This window comes from Pezoporus wallicus, unplaced genomic scaffold (assembly GCF_028554395.1).
Source record: "Pezoporus wallicus isolate ANWC-B61680 ecotype Strahan unplaced genomic scaffold, APGP_CSIRO_Pwel_v1 contig_6566, whole genome shotgun sequence".
In the NCBI taxonomy this organism is placed as follows: domain Eukaryota; kingdom Metazoa; phylum Chordata; class Aves; order Psittaciformes; family Psittacidae; genus Pezoporus; species Pezoporus wallicus.
The window spans coordinates 2,161,830-2,183,110 of NW_026638763.1; the positions used below are offsets into that span (position 1 = coordinate 2,161,830).

The window sequence follows — 21,281 nt, forward strand, 5'->3', positions numbered from 1 at the left end:
TCAAGTGTTACTATATCCTTGTGGTGAGATAAAACATACAGTCAAATGACGATGGGATGCAAACATAATCACCAAGTTCTACCTGCAAGACCTACAAAAATCCACTGCTTGACAACTTGCCTTTCCTTCAAAACAGCCACCTTGCAGGAAAATCTTGTCTGTTTCTTTCCTTCAACTTATGCAGTGGATTTAGTTCAGCCCTTTCTCCTTACACCCATGCCATTATAGCAACATTTACCCGCCAGCTCAGGTACTCAGCAAATACAGTTACATACCTGCTACACTGAGCAGTCTGTTGAGAGGATATGTTTGCCGAAAGTCACCAGTTTCTTACCAGCAGTTCAGATGCTTACGTACAAATAGCTTATTTTTAAGATTCTGTTCTCTCATTTCCATAGCTATTAATACTGAATGCAGATTAAACACAGATTGTGTTGACTTTCATAATAAGCAAAATGAACAGAGCAGTAAATAAAACTGCAGTGACACACAAATACTACTCTCTGAAATTAAGTGTTAACTCGAGCACTTACTGATGGCAGCATGTCAAAAATAGCTATTGCACCAATTAACCTGAGAACGTGTGGAAAAGGGACAGCAGGAAACCTGCACAAAAATGGAGAGGAGAGGAAGCTGCTTTAATCAGAAAATATAAGAAAGGAGGGGCAGAGAGAGGCCATCATAGAGAGCAGTTCATTTAATGAAGGGAGACCAACTATATGACATTAAAAACCCAAAACTTGCCATGACTGAATATCTAAATGACCATGAATTTTTAAATGCACAACTAAAACCAAAACTTATTTTGTCCTACTCATATGGGTTAAGCATATAAAATCATAATATAGATGATACATGAGCAGCAGGTCATGGAGGGGATTCTCCCCTCTACGGTGCTGTGGGGAGACACCCCCTGCAGTCCGGATCCAGCTCTGGGGAAACAGCACAAGACAGACATGGAGCGGTTGGAGTGAGTCCAGAGGAGGCCACAGAGATGCTGCAAGGGCTGGAGCAGCTCTGCTCTGGAGCCAGGCTGAGAGAGCTGGGCTGGTTCAGCTGGACAAGAGAAGGCTCCTTAAGGAGAGACCTTAGAGCAGCTCCAGTGCCTAAAGGGGCTACAGGAAACCTGGAGAGGGGTTTTGGACAAGGGCCTGTAGGGACAGGACAAGGGGAATGGTGTTAACCTGCCAGAACAGGGGAGACTGAGATGAGCTCTTAGGCAGAAGCTCTTCCCTGTGAGGGTGCTGAGGCGCTGGCACAGGGTGCCCAGAGAAGTTGTGGCTGCCCCATCCCTGGCAGTGTTCAAGGCCAGGTGGGACACAGGGGCTTGGAGCAACCTGCTCTAGTGGGAGGTGTCCCTGCCTGTGGCAGGAGTTGGAACTGGATGAGCTTTAAGGTCCCTTCCAACACAAACCAGTCTGGGATTCTATGATAACTAAAATATCCAAGTACCCCAAAATTTAATGGAACTACCAGACTTTTTGGTCCATAAATGTATGGAGTCAAAAACATTCCAGATTATGGAATGACTGGATGGGGAAAAGCTCTATTCAGGGCAGTATCAGGTTTTCAAAGCTTTTAATCGGTAACATAAATTGAACTGTCATTATAAGGGTATCATCAGATACACAGTCATCCAACACGAAGTAATGCATGTAAATATGAAGCAAGCACCTAACACTGACTCTCCCCATCCCACTGAGATCCCGTCATTCCTCTTTTGAAGGACTTCATTTTCAGTTTGCTTTCCAGCTCCACGTGCAAAGACAAAAGCCTCATTTTTAGCCAAGATGTAGCATGCCACAGGAACACCAACAGCATTGTCCACTGTAGAACCCAAAGCAGCTCTCTGCAACAACCAGCCTTTCTGCAGGTACCAATGTCATTTCACCATGTGTAGGCAGTTAAAAGTGGCAACCACTGATCTGGTACAGCCAGCACCACACCAGCATTCCAGAACGCAAAGAACAAGCCTGACAGGTTTTGTGTCGTGTGGCCCGTGTCATTCCCATCCTGGATTAAATGCAGGAGCCAGCAGACAGGAAAACTACAGCAGATGCAGCACTGTTCAGCTTTCCCCAGCCTACCTAAACATAATTTACTCCTCAATTCATTGCTTTACATGCTTTAAAAATCAGGACCAAAAGAATACTCACAGAAAAGGAAACACAGCAGAAAACCACATCTGCACCAAATCGAAACAGGTTGTTCAAATAAACCTGAGCCTGCCTCTTAGATACAGTAAACATGAGCAGCAAGTGCTCTTAGACAAAAGCCAGAAATGTTTTCTACAGCTTCCTCAAACTGATGAAGTGGGAGAACTTCCTAGAAACATCCCAGGCTTGGGGAAGAGCAGCTGGAAAGCTGCTCATGGAAAAGGACTTGGGGGTGCTGACTGACAGAGCTGAATATGAGTAGCTTGTGCCCAGGCAGCCAAGGCCACCAGCATCCTGGCCTGTATCAGCACCAGCATGGCAGCAGGGCCAGGGCAGCGACTGTCCCCCTGTACTCAGCACTGCTGAGGCTGCACCTCGAATCCTGTGCTCAGCTCTGAACCTCTCACTACAAGAGACACACTGAGGTGCTGGAGCAGGTCCAGAGAGGGGCAACAGATCTGGTGCAGGGCCTGGAGCACAGGTGTGATGGGGAACGGCTGAGGGACCTGGGGGGGTTTAGTCCAGAGAAGAGAAGGCTCAGGGGGGACCTTATCGCTCCCTACAACTGCCTGACAGGAGGATGGAGCCAGGAGGGGCTGGGCTCTGCTCCCAAGGAACAAAAAAAGAGAAAACAGCCCCAAGCTGCACCAGGGCAGGTTTAGATGGAGCTGAGGAACAACTCCTTCCCCACAGGGTGCTCAGGCATTGGAACAGGCTGCCCAGGGCAGTGCTGGGGTCACCGTCCCTGCAAGTGTTCACACACCGTGGAGATGAGGCCTCAGTGCCATGGGCTAGTGGTGGCCTTGGCAGTGCTCAGGAGCGGTTGGACTGGATAACCTTAAAGGGCTAATCCAGCCTGGCTGACCCCATGAAAACATGTAAAATAAAGGAACAGCAAAGGCTTCTCACACACGAGGTATGGCACATACTGGTCTGGAATGAGAGGCACAGTTGGCCAACATGCACACTACCAAATTGAAGTGGAAAAAAAGATAAAAGCACAGCACTGAATCCTGGAGTTTGTTCTGTTCCTCAATCACTACCCTGGCCATCAGTATTGCATTTATTAAGCAGGTTTAATAAAAGTTTAATAAGGTACCTGATACAGTCAGTTTTAAGCTGCTAAATCATGACAATTTCCAATTAGTCACAGTATCTTAGAATCAGCCAGGTTGGAAAAGACCTTTAAGATCATCATATTCAACATTTACCCCAGGTGATAATTTAAATACATTTGAGTAACGGAGATTTTATTCCTATATGAAAGAGAATAACATAAGCACTGTTTTAAAGAAGAAAGCATTCATATTATGTTCCTTCCCCAAGTCATTATTTAATACACTAAAATCTAAGGATGACAAAGACAAAAAATTACTTGGGGGGAAATAAGAGGAGGGCAGAACCCCCTTCAGCAGTTCACAATTCCAGATTCAAGCACTGTCAGCCTGCAGTTAGCATGACTGCATAAGTTGCTACACGTACATTGCTACAACAGAGGCTCACAGCACACAACTGATGATAGCACCCACAAAGTGATGCAGGGCCATGATTCAGGATGCTGATCTGAATGAACACTGAGCGCTGCGCGTATCAGCGCAGAGATGCGATCACATTAAGCTGCTCTTGGCCTGCCCCACAGGAAGGAAATACTTTATTTGCTCAGGGACATTTCTCCCTTTCAAAACTGCATTTCTATTCATGAAGAGGGCAGCAGCAAGAAAACAGGAAAAAAGAAAAGAACTGAAAGGAGAAACATTTCCCCACTGCTCTATTATAAAGAGCCTTCAAAAACATGAGCTATCCAATGAAGTTTTTTAAGGAAGTTACAGTCCTGCAGCCCACTTATTCAGCAGCATGAACACATCCTGCTATGGGCTTAAGAATAGAACCATGGAATGGTTTGTGCTGGAAGGGACCTTAAAGCTCATCCTGCTCCAACCCCTGCCATGGGCAGGGACACCTTCCACTAGAGCAGGCTGCTCCAAGCCCCTGTGTCCAACCTGGCCTTGAACACTGCCAGGGATGGGGCAGCCACAGCTTCTCTGGGCACCCTGTGCCAGCGCCTCAGCACCCTCACAGGGAAGAGCTTCTGCCTAAGAGCTCATCTCAATCTCCCCTGTTCTGGCAGGTTAAATCCATTCCCCTTGTCCTGTCCCTACAGGCCCTTGTCCAAAGCCGCTCTCCAGGTTTCCTGCAGCCCCTTTAGGCACTGGGGCTGCTCTAAAGTCTCCCCTTAAGGAGCCTTCTCTTCTCCAGGTTGAACAAGCCCAGCTCTCTCAGCCTGTCAATGTTAAGACCATGCAAAGGACTACACCAAGGAAGACCAAAGGGGCATTTATTTCAGTAATTTGCCCGATATGAATCTGTTTCGTAAGTTAGCTCTACAACGTCAGGTATATAAGTAAAAATACAAAAGCTATACATGTCAGAAGTTGGGTGGAAGCATAGGAAGGAGTGTGTAGCTCATACACTTGCTTTCGATACCTAACATACCATTTTTGTGTCTCATAAGCTCCCACAGATATTGCTTCCATTCATTTGGCTGGGGTTTTTTGAAGATGGTCTGGTGCAACCAACCTGCCAGCCAAGTAATAGATCTCTGTGACATTTTAATAAGCAGAGGGAGCACTACATCTATCTTTACCCTTCCTCTCCTCTCAGTGTACCACGTATGTGATACCAGGGAACAGCAACATTGATAGAGCTGCTAAAAATTTACCTGTCTTAAATGGTCTGATAAGAGATATTTAGCACATAGTTAAGAAAGAAATAATACACGCAACATTGGCTCTGCACACATAATGTGAAACATAATGCAAGGCCCTACATTTTTTTCCCCAATGGCAAACAACAGCTGTACAACAGGTGGAAACTAATACCTTATTCAAGGAAAGTCCATCCCATTTTTCTAACTATAGACAGTTACAGCACTTTGAGAAGGGTTACAAACGTTAACACAAGTCTTGCACACCTAATGTAACTTTTCGACCCAAAAATCTCCTGTTTTCAAAGTTTTCTCTCTTGCTATTAATCCAAACACTAATCTTGAAATGGATCTCCAACAAGAGTCTGTGTCCACACAGTGTGTAACAAGGCTGTGAGGGCAAGTGGATGAGGAGCTGCTGAGTGGGAATGGGAAGTGTGGCAACCATAGCTGCATCTCAGTGGGATACATCAGGGACAGGCCCCCCATGAAGCTGTGACAGTGCATCGACAGCCACAACCCGACTTCCTTCATAGTAACTCTCTTTTTCCTTGCCTTCGTTGCAACATGGGGAGAAGAGAGCTGAAAAGATCTGAGGCAGACAGCACAGCGTCAAGGCACCTCTGACAACACCAGCTCGATTTCCAGACAGGTCCCCTGCAGAAAGGGCCATGTTCCTGTGCCTGTAGAAGAATCACTAGGAAAGATATCAGGAGCGAAGGGGCTGCAGTATATCATGGGAAAAAATCTAATCTGTCCAAAACCCCCAAAGCCGTGTGCAGCCTCAATTATCACCTTCTACCTACAGTTCCCCATTCCAGTCCTGCTAGGGTGTCAAGAACAGGGAAAAGCTGTAGCTGCAGACAAGCCAGTCTTATTCAGCAGTAGATTCCCAGAAAGGGAACATGAATAACAGCTCAAATCCTGCACCTTGGGTCGGGGCAACACCCAGCACAAACCCAGCCCTGAGGAGAAGGACTTGGGGTTGTTCGCTGATGAGAAGCTCCCCATGACCCAGCTTCATTGTGAGCTTGACCCCAGAACCCCCACACCCCCCCACGTGCTGAGCTGCATCCCCAGAGCATGAGCAGCAGCTCAGGGAGGAGATTCTCCTCCTCTGATGTGCTCTGGGGAGATCCCCCCTGCAGCTCTGGGGCAACAGCACAAGAGCGACATGGAGCTGTTGGAGTCAGTCCAGAGGAGGCCACAGAGATACTGCAAGGGCTGGAGCAGCTCTGCTCTGGAGTCAGGCTGAGAGAGCTGGGCTGGGTCAACCTGGAGAAGAGAAGGCTCCTTAAGGGGAGACCTCAGAGCAGCTCCAGTGCCTAAAGGGGCTGCAGGAAACCTGGAGAGGGGCTTTGGACAAGGGCCTGTAGGGACAGGACAAGGGGAATGGCTTTAACCTGCCAGAACAGGGGAGACTGAGACGAGCTCTTAGGCAGAAGCTCTCCCCTGTGAGGGTGCTGAGGCGCTGGCACAGGGTGCCCAGAGAAGCTGTGGCTGCCCCATCCCTGACAGTGTTCAAGGCCAGGTTGGACACAGGGGCTTGGAGCAACCTGCTCTAGTGGAAGGTGTCCCTGTCCATGGCAGGGGGTTGGAACTGGATGAGCTTTGAGGTCCCTTCCAACACAAACCAGTCTGTGGCTAGTAACTGGGCATTTCTGAGGGGTTTCTTCAAGAAAGCAGTTTTTATTTAAGATGGTTAACCTATATCAGGTGTTAATCATATAGTTATGAACAATAATTACTATGAGGTCTCTCAACAATCCTACCAAACCACCTAACTGCAGACACAGAACAACTGAAAGCTTGTTAAGTGTTCCCTAAGGGCACAACTGGAAACAGCCCAGCTCAGTCCTCCAGTAACCCACCTGCAGATGCAAGGACTAGCCACTAAGGTAATAAAACACAGAATACCTAATTCTGTGTGAGAGTATCACCTGGAAATATAGTATTTCCACAAGTAATTGAGTGCAATCCTAGATAAAAATAGGAGAAATAATAATATAATAAATATTAAACAATTATAATATATGTAATATATACAATATAATATTAAATAATTATAATACAAAAAAATTATGATAAAATCCAACCCACCTGAACCACAACCAAACAACTCCCCCCAAAATAACCCAACAGGCAGAAACAGGGGGAAGACATAAGAACTACTTTAAGCAGCTCCTTGCTCACTAAAGCTAAGGCTTATAGACTGCACCCGGGGCAGGCAGAGGCGATGCAGCGGGCAGCTTTAGAACACCCCTGTCGAGGGCACCGGAGGGCGCTGGGAGCCAGGCCGGGACCTGCGCGGACCCCACATGACAGGGCCCCCCCCTCTATTCTCACCTTGGCCCTGCCAGCTTCCAGCTTCCGTCTCCACGCCTCCTCCTCCGCTTCCATGGGGGGGGGGGGGGGGGGGGGCGGGCGAGCGGGTCACGCTGCGGCGAAGCAGAACCCACCCACGCTCCTCACAACCCCCCTATCACACCGGAGCGGACACACAAGTTTCGGTCATGGCCGCTCCAGAGCCTTGTCCCCGCCCATCTGGGCGTCTGAGCCAACCGAGAGGCGGCTCTCACCCTCAGTGGCCAATCAGAGTGCAGGGGCTGGCCTACGCTCCCGGAGCAGGGAGGAAGCTGTGCGGGAATTGGCGAAGCCCTCCAGCCAATACCGAGAACAGCCGTTAGGCTAGCCCAGCCCACCCTGCTTGGTTCCCGGGATGGACAGCGCGCCCTCCGCCGCCGCTCCCGCTGCCGCCGCTTGTTCCCGCCCCCTCAGCAGCCACCAATAGGAAAGGGGCAGTCAGCAGCTCGCCCTGCGCTGAGTGGACAGTTTCAAACGTGCCGCCAGCAACGGCCCCGCCCAGGGACGGGAGGCAGCCAATGGGGAGAAGGGGCGGTTGCCGCGGGAAAGCTCACGCGGGTGTTGCCGAGCAACGCTCAGAGGCTGTTTGGGCGGGTTCCGGGACGGCTGAGGTACAGTTCCGTTTGTCTGCTCTGCAGCTGCTGTGAGCGGCGGGTCCCGGCGTTGATGGCCTAGTTCCTCGCCTTGTTGGAGATAGAGACGTGTTGTTGCGGGATTAACGGTCCATCTTAGTCTATTACTCTTTGCAGCACACCCGGTCTGTCCCCCTGTGTGTGTTCTGCAACTGGGTTTTAGCATCTCCCTGCTTTGTTTTTACTGCGGCTGTAAATTCACCTGTCGAATCCCTTCATCAAGGAAGAACTAGTGCAGGGAGAGTGAACGGCCGGAAGTAACTGTCAGGTAATAAGGGAGAAGTAAGGTGTTCCTGTCTTAATACTGAGAATAATTAACCCTAACAGGTTAATTATATATTATGTATATTATACTCTTAGCATAGTATAATTAACCACTTAACACAAGTGGTGGTTTCTTTGTGTCTTGGAGTCATTAAATCCTACTGAAAAACACATGCTTTAATCCAGTTTGTCACTTGACAGTTCGGAGATACTCTCTTGCTATCTAGCTTATTCTTTCCACAGAATACTGAAATGCAAACATCTTCATGATGTATTAACTCCTTTTCTATCCCTGGACCTTTCTATGGATTTAGCCGTTAGGTTGGGCTCTTCTCTGTGTGGGTTTTTGCTCTGAATTCAGGTACTGCGTCATCCAGGCCATGAGCTGGACCTCTCTGCTCCTGTGAACCGCGTCTGTGCCATCTGGGTTGCCTATGCCTATATCATCCACCATCCAAAAAGAATGTAGGAAGAAACATGTTCTCATTCTCAGAATAAACTATTCTGTATCCATCTCCTGGCCTCCCACATATAAATATGTAAATATTTAAGCATAGACAACAAAAAAAAACTGGAGCAGTGTGTGCTCAATGCTCCAAAGAGAAAGGTGAGGACACTAGGGGCAAGGCAGGGCTGGCACCCCTGTCTGCATCCAGAGCTAAGGTAAAGGTTAAGTTTTAAACCACTGCAAAGATTGCACGGGAGCATACGTGTTGACTTTCCTTCACGACCAATTTTGTTCTTCTAAGAATGAAAGTTTCAGTGGCTAAACCATTCAGGGTCATTAAATGTGACTCGGGTGGACGTTCTCCTGAGACTAATCCTGGTCATCTCTTCCTTTGTCAGTGCTGGTTTATGTGTTTTTCCCGGTAGTGCTGCCATGCCCTCCAACAGCACAGCCAGGATGCTGAGTTTACTCCCAGCCAGTGCTAAGAGACTAAGTCTGAGTTATGAAGTTCCTTAGTGCAAAAGCTTGTGTAATTGGTACCATCTGAGAAGCAAAAGGAAACAAGTAAGCTCAGAGCAAAGAAGTTCCTTAAAAAAGACAATGTGGCATTGATAATGGCAATTTTGTCCAATCAAATATGTCACTTGGAGAAAAATAAATGGTTTAAAATAATACTGCTTGACTTCTTGCTCCAGCTAAAAAAACTGAAATTAATAAGCCATGTTTGTTTGGGTTTTGTTTTATTGTTGTTTGAGGTTTTAATAACCAATACATGCATTGTATCTTCTTATATCCCTGTCTATTAAAATGTCGGGATTTCGAGTGCTAGTCTAATTGAATTGACTCAAGTAGAAGTATGTGAAAAGGGTCCTAAGATCAGGCTGGCAACAAAACCATAACAGAACTCTGGGAGCTGCTGCAATCTATCTGCAAATAAATGGGCAGTGCTTGCAGACTAGTGGTTTGCCATGGTCATATAAGAAGACAGTAATAATGTAGTGAAGTATCATGTACATATCATATATGATTAGTGTTGTGCACTTAATCATAATTAAGGTAAATAAGGAGACTTACTTGCACAGTTGCATGACAGAGCATGAAATAACTCTTAATTGTAATGTTTTATTCACATGCTTAGATTCAGATGTACATAGCACATTATTGCAACACATGAGGGTGCTGAGGCCCTGGCACAGGGTGCCCAGAGAAGCTGTGGCTGCCCCATCCCTGCCACTGTTCAAGACCAGGTTGGACAGGGCTTGGAGCACCCTGCTCTAGCGGAAGGTGTCCCTGCCCATGGCAGGGGGTTGGAACCGGATGAGCTTTAAGGTCCCTTCCAATGCAAACCAGTCTGGGATTCTGTAAGATCCTCTTGTACCATCTGACACATTCTTGACAAGTCATACATTAGCAGTTTGTAAGGTGTCCCTACAGTAGCGATTCCATTGTGGCAAGGCCATCCGTAAGTGCAGGAAAAGCTAGGTTCTTTAGTAGATGTGCTGGAAAGTGTGGTTTTTATCTAGTATTGGATTGTTAACGAAGCAGAAGTTTTTTTCTCTTCCTTTTAGTCGGCTCAGTTGCTTAACACTGGCACTGTATTTTTAATTGAATACTTGTTTCTCTTTGTCAACCTTTCTTGTAACCCTCTATTTGTATTGCAAGGAAGGCTCTAGAAATTTAAATTCTTGGGAACACTGTATGACAGCAGTTGATGGTAAAACATCAGCTCAATATTCAACAGCAGTCTAAAAGTCTATTTAAAGGGTCAGCAAACTTGTACCTGTTGTGGTCATCTGGAGACACCAACATAGCTTCCTTTACTACCTCACTGCCCAAATGCTGCCCACAACCCTGGTCTCCCCTTCACAAAAGGGTTTATGAGTTAGGAAGGTAAAGAGAGAAGCAACTAGAATAAATATGAGACTGTGGAGACAGTATAGCCAAGGTATGGTCATAGGTGTAGCTGAAGCAGCACCTTCTGATAGTCACTGATAGCAGAGGCCAATAGGTGGGTATGGGAGTAGTCTGTGTGGGCTCTTGCATTATACCTTCCCAGCTGAGTTATGAGATCAATAGGTAAAGGAAATCTGCTATTTGAGGACAAAATAAACTGATTATTTTGCTTAGAAAAGAGGCATCTGAATGGGGACATGGTACCTAAATGATTCTATGATTCCAAGTCGCAAGGGATGTGGAAAAATGCCCGGAGAGCACTTGTATAAATTTCACATAAAAAATGAGAAGCTTTCCAATAAACTTTTCAGGGATCTAGGATTAAAACAATCTAAATGTAATCCTTTTTTGGCCTAACACTTCAATAAATAATACTTACACAGTTTACTTCCATAACCACTTTTATGCTTAAGTTTAAGATAAATGGGAAACTTCTTGTTGCCCAAAGAATGAGGGATCAAAGATATTGGAGAGAAAAGAAGGAAAATCTATGAGGCTTTTGAAGCACAAAAGTGTACACAGAGTGGTTTCTCAGGACGACTGCTGGCACGTGAGAGGGTCTTCTGCTCTGCCTTATCCCTTAGAGCATTTGCAACCATGCTCTGCCAAAGCAAGCTGAGCCCCAGCTCTGACATAGCGCAGCTATTTTTGGGATCCCCATGTCTCGGTTTCGATGACCTATCCAGAGATACCAGCCTGTGTATTTTCAAGGGCAGATTGTACACACATGCTGTGTGGATCACAGCTGGAGGAGGCGATCCTACAGCATCTATCAGTTGCTCCAGCCACCAGCAAGTTGCTCAGCTGCAGTTTTGCTGTGGCCTTCAAATAAGGAGGAGGTTATAACTTTGCTCTCCAGGCTTAAAATATGATACTGAGAATGAATGACTGTTACTTGACTTCTTTCTCATGCTTTGATGTTGTTTTGATGGATGTCACTGTAAAGTGTTGCTGTTTCTTATGCTGGGAGGGCTTTGCTGGGAGATGGAGACACCCTACAGTTTGTTTGGGAGATGGTAAGGAAATGGGTGTTATACCATAGCCTCTCTACTCTTTTACTCATCCAGGGATGAGTTCCAGCTATGCTCCTTAATTTTTTGAGTTTTTAGTTAGTACCTGGGGATGAAAACTTGTATGAAGAACTATGTCAAAAGTCCCTCTACAGTGAGATAAATGTTGTTATCGTGTATCAATCAGCAAGATCATAATCTGGTGCCTATCAATGGTTTTATGTTGAAGAACCATTGGCTTTTCTTTCTTTTCTTCCTGCCAACTAATGTGCTGGGCATTTGCTTTACAAACGGTAAGTAAACTTCTACACCTGGAGATTATCTTCTTTATGTTGTGGATTGACACTACACACTTAGCAGCCAGGTTACAGGCACAATACTCTGAGCTACTTAGAGGACAATAGCAACAGAGAGGGCCGGGCTTAGTGACAGTTAAGACAAGCAAATATTCACCCTTAGTTACCTTTCTGTGATGTTGCAATTTGCAGCAAAAAATGCATTGAGAGAAAGGGCAGAAAAAGCTGTGCCTGTGATCCTGTGATGATCATCTGTACTTTTACCTGGGAGGGAAACCAAAGCTTTTCTCTTCTTCCTTCATTTGCTCACAATCTGATTTTGTTTCTTTTTTTTTTCTAATGGAATTATTCTGTGAAGATCATGGAGGGGAAGAAATGAGGATTGAAAACCTCTCTGCCTTTGCTTAGCTTTTTAACCTGTTCTTGCCTGCCTGCTCTTCCAGGAGACTACTGCAATGGCAGATCCTTCAGTGGTGGACCACTTGACACGACTGAGACTCAAACTCCTAGAAAAGGTAAGGGAAAATCTCTGCAGTGGTCACTTTTGTTCTTTGTTTTATTCTTGCATGTTTAAGCATTAACACTGTATTTTAAATAATTGTATTTCTGCTGAGATACAAAGAGGATCTGCAGCCAGTTGAGAGCCTCTTTCTTCATGCAAGCAGAGGCAGACCAATGTGCAGTGGTGCTACAGTCACTGTCACTTAAATAACATTGTACAATTTTGCAATTTCTTCATATGATCCAGCTCTCTGCCCTATAGAAGAAGTGATGCGTAAGTCTCCTGATTCACCATGCTGTCAATTTCCAGATCTGGGATAGTCTGGCCAGTTGCAAGCACGACTATTCTTTTACCATAACTAGATTTGTAGTGAGACATTTCATACTTCTATGAATGCTTCTTGTAGCTGTCACTAGCTGTGATTTAGCAGCTAGAAAGCATTGCTTGTCTCTACTTCTGCTTTATTTCCTCCGTCCCAAACCTATGCCTGTAAGGTAGGGTTGTGAGCTTTGCTGCCTGACTCATAACCAGGTCTTGTGGTTTTACCAACAGAGACTAGAAAATGAACAGGAGAACCTAGAGAAGATGGAGTCGCCTCTTCCAGCTGCAAGTAAGAGACTCATTTGTTCTCATTATGAACGTAATATGGGAAGGGCTTAGTGATGTTCTCAGACCACACCAGATTATCAAATCTCCTCCCTAAAAGCTGCCTACATTTATCTTTTGAATTTCTTCATCTGTTTATTTCTGACAAAAGGAAGTGATCAACCAGCTGAACACTGACATAAGAATGACCTCCTGCCTGGGTGTGCTCTGCAGGAGATCCTACTTATGTTAGCTCTTCTACCTAGGAGTGAGCCCCTGCTGCAGTCCAGCTGCATGCTTGGCTTTGGTGACCCTGAAAAGGAGTTGTTAGGATGGCTGTGTGTCTTCAAGGGATCTAGGCAGGAGGAATGGTCCACTGCTAATGCTGCTTTGCACCTTTGAATGTGACCACTGCAGCCTTGTGCAGACCAGAAATGGTTGCCAGTATAAAATAATGTGACTCAGCTTATGAAATAAATTGTTATCGTGAAAGAGTTGGTCTTGAGGGCTGTGCTGATAAGAGCTGGGAACCATTTTACCGGAAAGCCATGCACGTATAGTGACATCCTGACTTTGGTTTGGGCAGAGAGGTCAGGAATCCCAGCTTTCTTATAAAAATTGGAAAGCTTAGAGAAATCACTATATAAGTTAGTGAATGGCTCAAAGGTGATGGATTAAGTGTCTTTATGAAACCCTTCCAAAGACTATTGTGATGTTTCATGTACAAGTAATATGTTCCCTACAACAATATTCCCTGGAAGCTACACATGCCATGTGTGGTACGTTCATTTCTTTGCATGACATACACACTAGTTGTATTATCTATGGATTAAGGGCTACCAGTACACAATCAGTAATATTTCTAGTTTGGCCTCCAGGCTCATATCCATTGAGCTGATACACAAATAGTTGGAAACTTTCAATGCTGAGGCCAGAAATGAGCAATTTATTTACCAGCTTAGTTTCAAAACACAAAGTGATGCTTTTCAGAGCAGATGCTCCCAATGGATGTGAAAATGTCCTTGCTTATTTTCGCTTCAAGCAAGTTCCAGATCAGCTGTAGGTGGGAAGAACTGAACAGAAAGTTGGTTCAGAACAAAAAAGAAACAACAAAGGTGACATTCAAAGCTGCGTTTGTTTGGATGTGTCACAACAAACTTTCTTTTAACTTTCCACAATCATCCTGTGCAAGTAGAGTATTTGTAGAACATTTACAGCTGAAATGAGTTTGTAAGCCAGGAGGTTAAAAAGGGGCTTTAGAGAGTTTATTTTATGTTGCCTGCTGGACAGCTGTGTCTGCATGTGGTATAAAATCATTATCCCTTCATGGATTTGACAAGAAAAGTAGCCTAAAGCCTTTTGTGGAAGAAGTCAAGCTCTCTTATAACACCTTTGTCCAAAATCTCATAATGTAAGTGCTATAATAGCTCTGTCTTTGTGATCCTTTGAGAAGATAATGGCCTTTTCATCCTCCAGGGAACAGATGTGAGGATATGCTACAAAGTGCCTTAAGGCGAAGGAAAGATCTCTTGCAGGAGCTAAGGGTAAGAGCAAAAACAACAGAAAGGGTCAAGTTATCTGCACATCCACTGCTGAAGTGGATTCAGTTTTTTCCTGTCCTTTAGTTCTTGAGCTGGGGCTTCGAGCAACCTGCTCTAGCGGAAGGTGTCCTTGCCCATGGCAGGGGGTTGGAACTCGATGAGCTTTAATGTCCCTTCCAACACAAACTGCTCTATGATTCTACGATTTCTAGTTTTTGGAGGGTACTTACCATTAATGAAACACTTTTCCAGGCTTTTGTCAGGTTGTTCCTCACTTTTTTACCCCATTGCTTTTTGCTTGTGCTGAAAACCGTATGGCTTCAAGACATGTGGGGTCATGCTCTTCGTGCAGTGGTCAATTGTGGTCTGCCCATCAGACACAGGATGTATCTGCAGCAGTGATTCCGTGAGCAAGGCTGTGCTCTGCTGCAGGCTCCAGGGGCTAATCCCATTTATTTCAGAGAGTGTAACAATCCTGCCTGCCTTTCTCTGACCAGGTTTTCTTTAGGAAGATACTTGATTTTTCAGGAGCAACGCTTTCTGGAAGAGCTTTCGCAGCCCCCTGCACCAGCTGGAGGACACTGTCACAACCACAGAGCTGCTGCCCCACACATCTACCAGATACCTTTTCCAGCTCCAGAGGAGCCACCAAGGATTATCCAGCAGATGGTAAGGATCCTCTCTCCTATGAAACACTGCTATAGTGCTGTGCCAGTCTGAAACAACAGCTGCTTGGGAGCTGTATGGAAAAGTTAATTTCAAGGGAATGCTACACCTCTTGCTGTTATATGGGACCCTTACTGCCCTAGGCAAAACGTACAAAGAAAGCACAAAATTCACAGTGGGAATGATTTATCACAAGAAGGAGGTAGCAGGAGGAGTGGGAGAATTGCCCACACTCTGCTGTGGTAGGCACAGCATGACCTAAACTAGATGTCCCAGCACCCTGTCTAGCCCAACCATAACAATGTCCAGTGCTGGGGAATCCACCACTTCCCTGGGGGGATTATTCCTTGTGCTCCTTGTGAAAAAATTTCCTCTTGTGTCCAACCAGAATCAACCCAGGAGTAACCTGTGCCCATCACCCCGTTTTTTTTACATATGACTCCTAGTAAGAAAGGAGTCTCCATCTTCTTTGTAGCCACCCTTTAAGTACTGGAACATGGTGATAAGGTCTCACCTGATCGTTCTTTTCTCCAGGCTGAGCAGTCTCAGCTCTCTCAGCTGTTCCTCATAGAGCTTCCCAGCCCTTTGTGACCCTTCTCTGGACCCTCTCTAGCCTGTCCATATCTTTCATGTAGAGCAGGGACCTAAACTGAACACAGTATTCCAGGTGTAGCCTGACAAGCACTGAGTGGAGTGGGATAATGACATCTTTATCTCTGCTGGTGATGCTCTTGTTGATGTTTTCCAGCACCGTGTGGCTTGCTTTGCTGCAGCAGGATACTCTTCACTCATGTTGAGCTTGTGTCCACCAGGACCACCAGGTCCCTTTCCATAGAGCTGCTTCCCAGCCAAGTAGATCCCAGCTTGTGCTGGGATATCACAGGAGACAATGTCCAAAGCCACACTGAAGTCCAGGCAGACGATACCCACTGCTCTTCCTTCCCAGAGATAAAGAAGTCAGACAAATCCAGTAGCAACTTCTTCCTTTTCCTTTCTTTTCCAGATGCCACCTCAGCCTGCCACCATCATCCAGCAGCTACCTCAGCAGCAGTCTCCTCTGATCACACAGATTCCCCCTGCCCAACCTTTTGCAGCCCCCCGCTCTGGAAGCATTAAAGAAGGTAAAGTATCCACCTGACTCCCACTGTCCAGGCTGGAGAGGACGGGGAGGTGCCACAGCAAGTGGGAAGGGACACAGGACAGCATCCAAGCTAGTCAGTGACATGCTGTTTTGTGACCAGGCTGCTGCTGGAGCTGTGGGAATTCCACCGGGATGTATGTATTAGATATCATTTCTGAGAAGCTTTCAGATAAATTCTTATCACTAAAACAAGAAACAGGGACTACAAACATGGCAAAGCCAGATGAAGCTACCAGGGAAGCTTGGGAAAGCAAACCAGCTCAAGACATGGCACTGAGTAATATGAACAAAGTCAAACTCACGTGTATGGATGATTCCAAAACTACCAGTCAGGTTTCTAAAACCTGGTTTTATTCCTTTCTTTTTTTCCTCCCTTAACCCACGGCTCAATCTCCTCAAACAATACAGGCTTTTGTTAAGCTCCGTGCTTGGAAACAAGACAGAACAGCTAAAAGCACCGTTCCAAATATAGTGCAATGCCAATAAAAAGTTTGTTTCTAAACATAGCTGGATGCTACTGGGAAATAAGATATGAACAAAACCCTGGGATGATTTCCCTGGCTCAACCTTCAGCCAAAGGTTTCTTCATCCCACAGAGAAACCCTCATTCACAAAACTGCAATTTTTCTTACCTCTTTCTGCCTGGAGTTTTAAATCAGAGTTTATTTTCATAAAGAAAACAGTCCCAATTCATGCATGACTCTGCTGAAGCTGATAGATGTGAGCTACTTCTGGTATGACCACAAAAAGGACAGTTGCGTTGATTTTGTTTTCCCTCTTTCTTAATTCCCCCTCCCTTCTCCCCCCACTGCACAGGTCATAGAATAATAGGAGGGTTTGGATTGGAAAGGACCTTAAGATCATCCAGTTCCAATCCTCTGCCATGGGCAGGGACCCAGAGACCATAGTTAATGGATTTGACATGCATGCAGTGGACTCTCAAGGTGGCACTGCGATATCATATAAGTTTGAGGAAACCTCTCAGTGACTGTGGGCTGAAGCAATGGATAGCACTGCAAGGAGCTGGTCCATGCTGGAGGAACCAAGAGGGCTCTGGTGCTCAGCCCATCTCCAGCATAGCCAGTAGGGTGGGCTTGCAGGGAAACTAACAGACAGAAGATGCTCAACAGCAGCTTTCTTGTAGAAGGGAGGAGAAACAGGGAAGCTAGTATGAACAGTCTTATTCATAGACATGAATTTTGCACTGCTTGGGTAAAGAATGCTAATATTCATGTTGATCGTAAAGGTCTTTTCCAATCTAGTTGATTCTGTGTGTCTGTTTCAGCTGATATGTCTTGGTTGCAGTGACTAGTGTATATAGCGGAAGGCACTTCTTCTCAAGGTGCCTTTACTGCTTGTCAGCTGCTGCTAAAGTTCTTACTTTTTTCCTTGGGGTGACCTCTTCCCAGATATGGTAGAGATGATGCTCATGCAGAATGCTCAGATGCACCAGATCATCATGCAGAACATGATGCTGAAGGCTCTGCCGCCAATGCCATTCACACAGCCTGCTGGAGCCAGCCCTCCCCTGCTTCATTGTGCACAGCAGGTAACAACAGTGCGGTCTGAAGGGCATCCTTGCTCCCACAAAGCCGTGGCTGATCTCCTTGAGATGCTTAATAGGTGTGCTACTGAGCTCTGAAAGGACAGATATTTTGGGGTGTAGATCCCTATAGGCTTATTTCCAAAACACATCCAGTGCCTGATAAGAGGTAGATGATTTTGAACACATCCTTTGGTGCCCAATTCCTAAGCTGTTTATGAAAAGGTGATTTAGCTCCTTAGCACCCTTTAAGTGCTTTGGAAAAATGTATTTCTAGACTCATCTCTGTGGCATTTATTACCAGAGAAACAAGGACAGATGATTGCTGGGGAGGAGGGGATGTCCCAGTGTCGCAGAAAGTTAGGTATATTCCCTGCCCTTCTTTTTCCAGGCTAACTATGTATTTCCCTGTGCTGTAAGTCACATTCGTTTTCTTTTTCTCAGATATTAAGGTTATTGGGTTCTGAGAAATAACTCCAAAAGTCCTACAGCCTTTGGCCAGCTCATTTGCATCTTCGCCACATGCTGTTTGTAAACGCCCCTGAGCCCTGAGTTTAACAGAGGGGTAGGAAACACAATCCTCCTCCATAACCCATCCCGTGGCCTGGAGGGAGCTGACGGGTTTGTGCATCTGCTGGGACAGAAAGCCTCTGACAGCAGCTGCCAGCTCTCACATTTCAGGGCACTGATGTCCCAGGAGGCCACCTGAGGAGCAGAGCTGGCCTCATCAGCTGTGGTGCAGGGTGGACTTGCTGTGGGAATGGCAGAGCTGCACCAAGCATTGCCTCGCATGGAAGTCCTTTTCTATTTCCCTTACGTTGTGCAGTTTCTGGGTTTGAATAGCCTGTCCCCCCATGCTACTGTGGAGATGTCTGGGCAGATGGTGGTGCTGAGAGAGACAGTGGACACATCTGCAGCTTTCTGTGTCTAAAGGAAGGTGACAGGGGAAAAGCATGCATCCCTCTGGTTCCCACCTTCCTCCCCAGCCCATCCTGTCACTGTGTGTTTCCCTGGTGTAGACCAGTGAGCTCAGTGTGAATGCCTGTGAAGGACAGGTGGAATCTGAAATCACCAAGTGTTTCGCTGGACCTTCTATGTTGGAGCCTGCAAGACTCATCTCCAGACACATCCTTTACCAAGGGCTGGCCAAATGGGAACCCAGCCCAGCAGCCAGGGACACTTCCCATAGGGGCACAGCTTTCACGTATCACCCTTTGTCTCTCTACTGAGGACCTGCAGGTTCCTGCTCCCCTGGCTGTGAAAGCAGACAGGCCCAGGCCATCCGTGGTGCACCACCACCACTATCCTGCTGCAGGGATTCTCCCAGTGCCCCATGAGCAATTCCCATCCACATCCACGGCACATCACTGGACCAGCAGCACGATCCCTGCCCTGCCCACGTAAGTAAACAGGGAACCGCAATGTAAACTTTTAGCCCTTCTGTCCTGGTTTTGGCTGGGATAGTTAATTCTCTCCCTAGTAGCTGGTGCAGTGCTGTGGTTTGGGTTTAGTCTGAGAACAATGCTGGTAACACACTGATGTTCTAATTGTCGCTGAGTAGTGCTTACTCTGACCAAGGACTTCTCAGTTTAAACCACACCACCTTCCTTCCTGCACAGATGGGGGTAGCAAGGTAGACCATGTAGTCCTTTGTGGTTCTTCACTAAATCCAGTCCTGAATATTGTCTTTAATGCAACAGTGGCCTTGAGGCAGATTAAATAATGATTTGATGTGATTAATATTACAACTTGAGTAATTAACCCTTGCTTACTGTGGAATAAATGTGAGGATCGGACAAGGTCTACAGATGATACTAATCTGTGTTCCTGCCACAGAGCCACAGCCCACCCAGCAATTACCATGGCTATTTGGGGTTTGGTTCTCCTTGTGAAGCCGGCAGGGACCTGCTAAATAAGGCCTGCATGTATTTTCTGTTCAGGCTAATGTAAATCCAGTAGGATTTAATGTAAATCCAGTAGGATTTACATTCTTACAACATTGCTGAGGCCTTTGCTAATCAGAAATTCCTGGGGAAAAACCCTACCACCAAGAAAAATGGTACAAAATGAGGAAAATACTTGGAAATAAGGCTGAGCCTTCGGGGTAAGCATGGGGACTCACTGTTACATGAGTGAGAACAAAGCTTCTAGTTCTGTGCTATGGCTCTTTGTGAAGGACAGGATGGAGCAGCTGCATCCTCAGGCATAAGTGCCCTGCTGACAGGGGTATCTGTATAACCCCCTTAGGATGGGATTTGAATTCCTGGACAGATTTACCCAATGGGATTATAAGGGATAAACATTCAACCCATTTCACTTTTGCATGGGTTTGTAATCTGTACCACTAAAGATCTCTTGGTTCCTTCAAGAATAGTACCCTTAGCTGTTAGCAGAAATCAGCAAAGGAAGATGTTTTTGAGCAGCTCTGCACTGAAGCTGGGCTGGTTCAACCTGGAGAAGAGAAGACTCCTTAAGGGGAGACCTTAGAGCAGCTCCAGTGCTAAAGGGGCTACAGGAAACCTGGAGAGGGGCTTTGGACAAGAGCCTGTAGGGACAGGACAAGAGGAATGGCTTTAATCTGCCAGAACAGTGGAGACTGAGATGAGCTCTTAGGCAGAAGCTTTTCCCTGTGAGGGTGCTGAGGCGCTGGCACAGGGTGCCCAGAGAAGCTGTGGCTGCCCCATCCCTGGCAGTGTTCAAGGCCAGGTTGGACACAGGGGCTTGGAGCAACCTGCTCTAGTGGAAGGTGTCCCTGCCTGTGGCAGGGATTGGAGCAGGATGAGCTTTAAGGTCACTTCCAACCCAAGCAAGTCTGGGATTCTGTGATTCTTCATTCTTCCTGTTTTTCAGCTACCTTCCACCACGAGTTATAAGATCTGACACATCTACACTGTGCTTTTGCAGCTGCAGGAAGCATGCACTGATGCACTGTTGGGTATTACCAAACACAGTAAAGCCATTTTTCTTTTTGCAGGTGGCCCACATACTGACAGAACATGTTCCTCTCAACTGGACCATAGCATTGCTGAAGTCAACCTGTATTTGAACAGTTCTCTCTGATTGACAGCCTAGTGTCAGTAAGACTGTGCATTGTTGGTATAGGAAGTAGCAGAACTCTGCCCTACCTGTGTGAACTGGCTTCACACGCTGCTTGAATAAATAATTCTCAGTGATGAAGAGCAGAAGGAAATCTGCTCCTGCAGAGTTTGAACACTGAGGTGCAATAAGTGTGGTCCATGTTTTGAGCCCCAGGAGGGCTCTGATTCCCCATCTTTCCCAAATCTCATAGTTACAAAGCTGGCCAAGGCTTTCTTCCCAAAGAGCAATTGGAAGCTAACTTAAGCAGCTTAGAATTGCATATATTTGTTTCATTATTTCTCAATCTTTCCCTCATATAATCAGGGTATAGACTTGATTTAAGCACACAAAATAAAATCTTGTGGTTCATGAGTGTTGGCATGTCTTTTGCTTCAGCA

At 46.1% G+C, this 21,281-nt stretch overlaps 2 protein-coding genes across 7 annotated transcripts in view; one reads left to right on the forward strand and one right to left on the reverse strand.

Moving 5' to 3' along the window:
- The window catches only part of PCNT (pericentrin), an 89,016-nt gene extending 81,747 nt beyond the window's left edge, over positions 1-7,269 (reverse strand). For 3 of the 4 annotated variants that reach the window (XM_057412324.1, XM_057412322.1, XM_057412323.1), the window contains exon 1: positions 7,207-7,260. In XM_057412324.1, coding sequence (XP_057268307.1) covers positions 7,207-7,260 — 54 coding nt within the window. Of the gene's footprint in view, positions 1-7,206 lie in introns of all 4 variants that reach the window. The other variant, XM_057412321.1, reaches the window with a different exon arrangement.
- A 798-nt stretch (positions 7,270-8,067) lies between these two features.
- Positions 8,068-21,235, forward strand: CUNH21orf58 (chromosome unknown C21orf58 homolog). Of its 3 annotated transcripts, none has more exons than XM_057412315.1 (9): positions 8,068-8,124; positions 12,186-12,342; positions 12,882-12,939; positions 14,391-14,458; positions 14,984-15,124; positions 16,125-16,242; positions 17,672-17,811; positions 19,036-19,205; positions 20,780-21,235. In XM_057412315.1, the coding sequence occupies exons 2-9, from the start codon at positions 12,283-12,285 to the stop codon at positions 20,793-20,795; spliced, it is 771 nt and encodes a 256-aa protein (XP_057268298.1). In that variant the 5' UTR covers positions 8,068-8,124; positions 12,186-12,282; the 3' UTR covers positions 20,796-21,235. The 3 variants fall into 3 exon arrangements, with proteins under 3 accessions (XP_057268298.1, XP_057268299.1, XP_057268300.1); XM_057412316.1 differs by having other exon boundaries at positions 12,271-12,342; XM_057412317.1 differs by lacking the exons at positions 8,068-8,124; positions 19,036-19,205 and having other exon boundaries at positions 12,076-12,342.
- Positions 21,236-21,281: the final 46 nt, after the last annotated feature.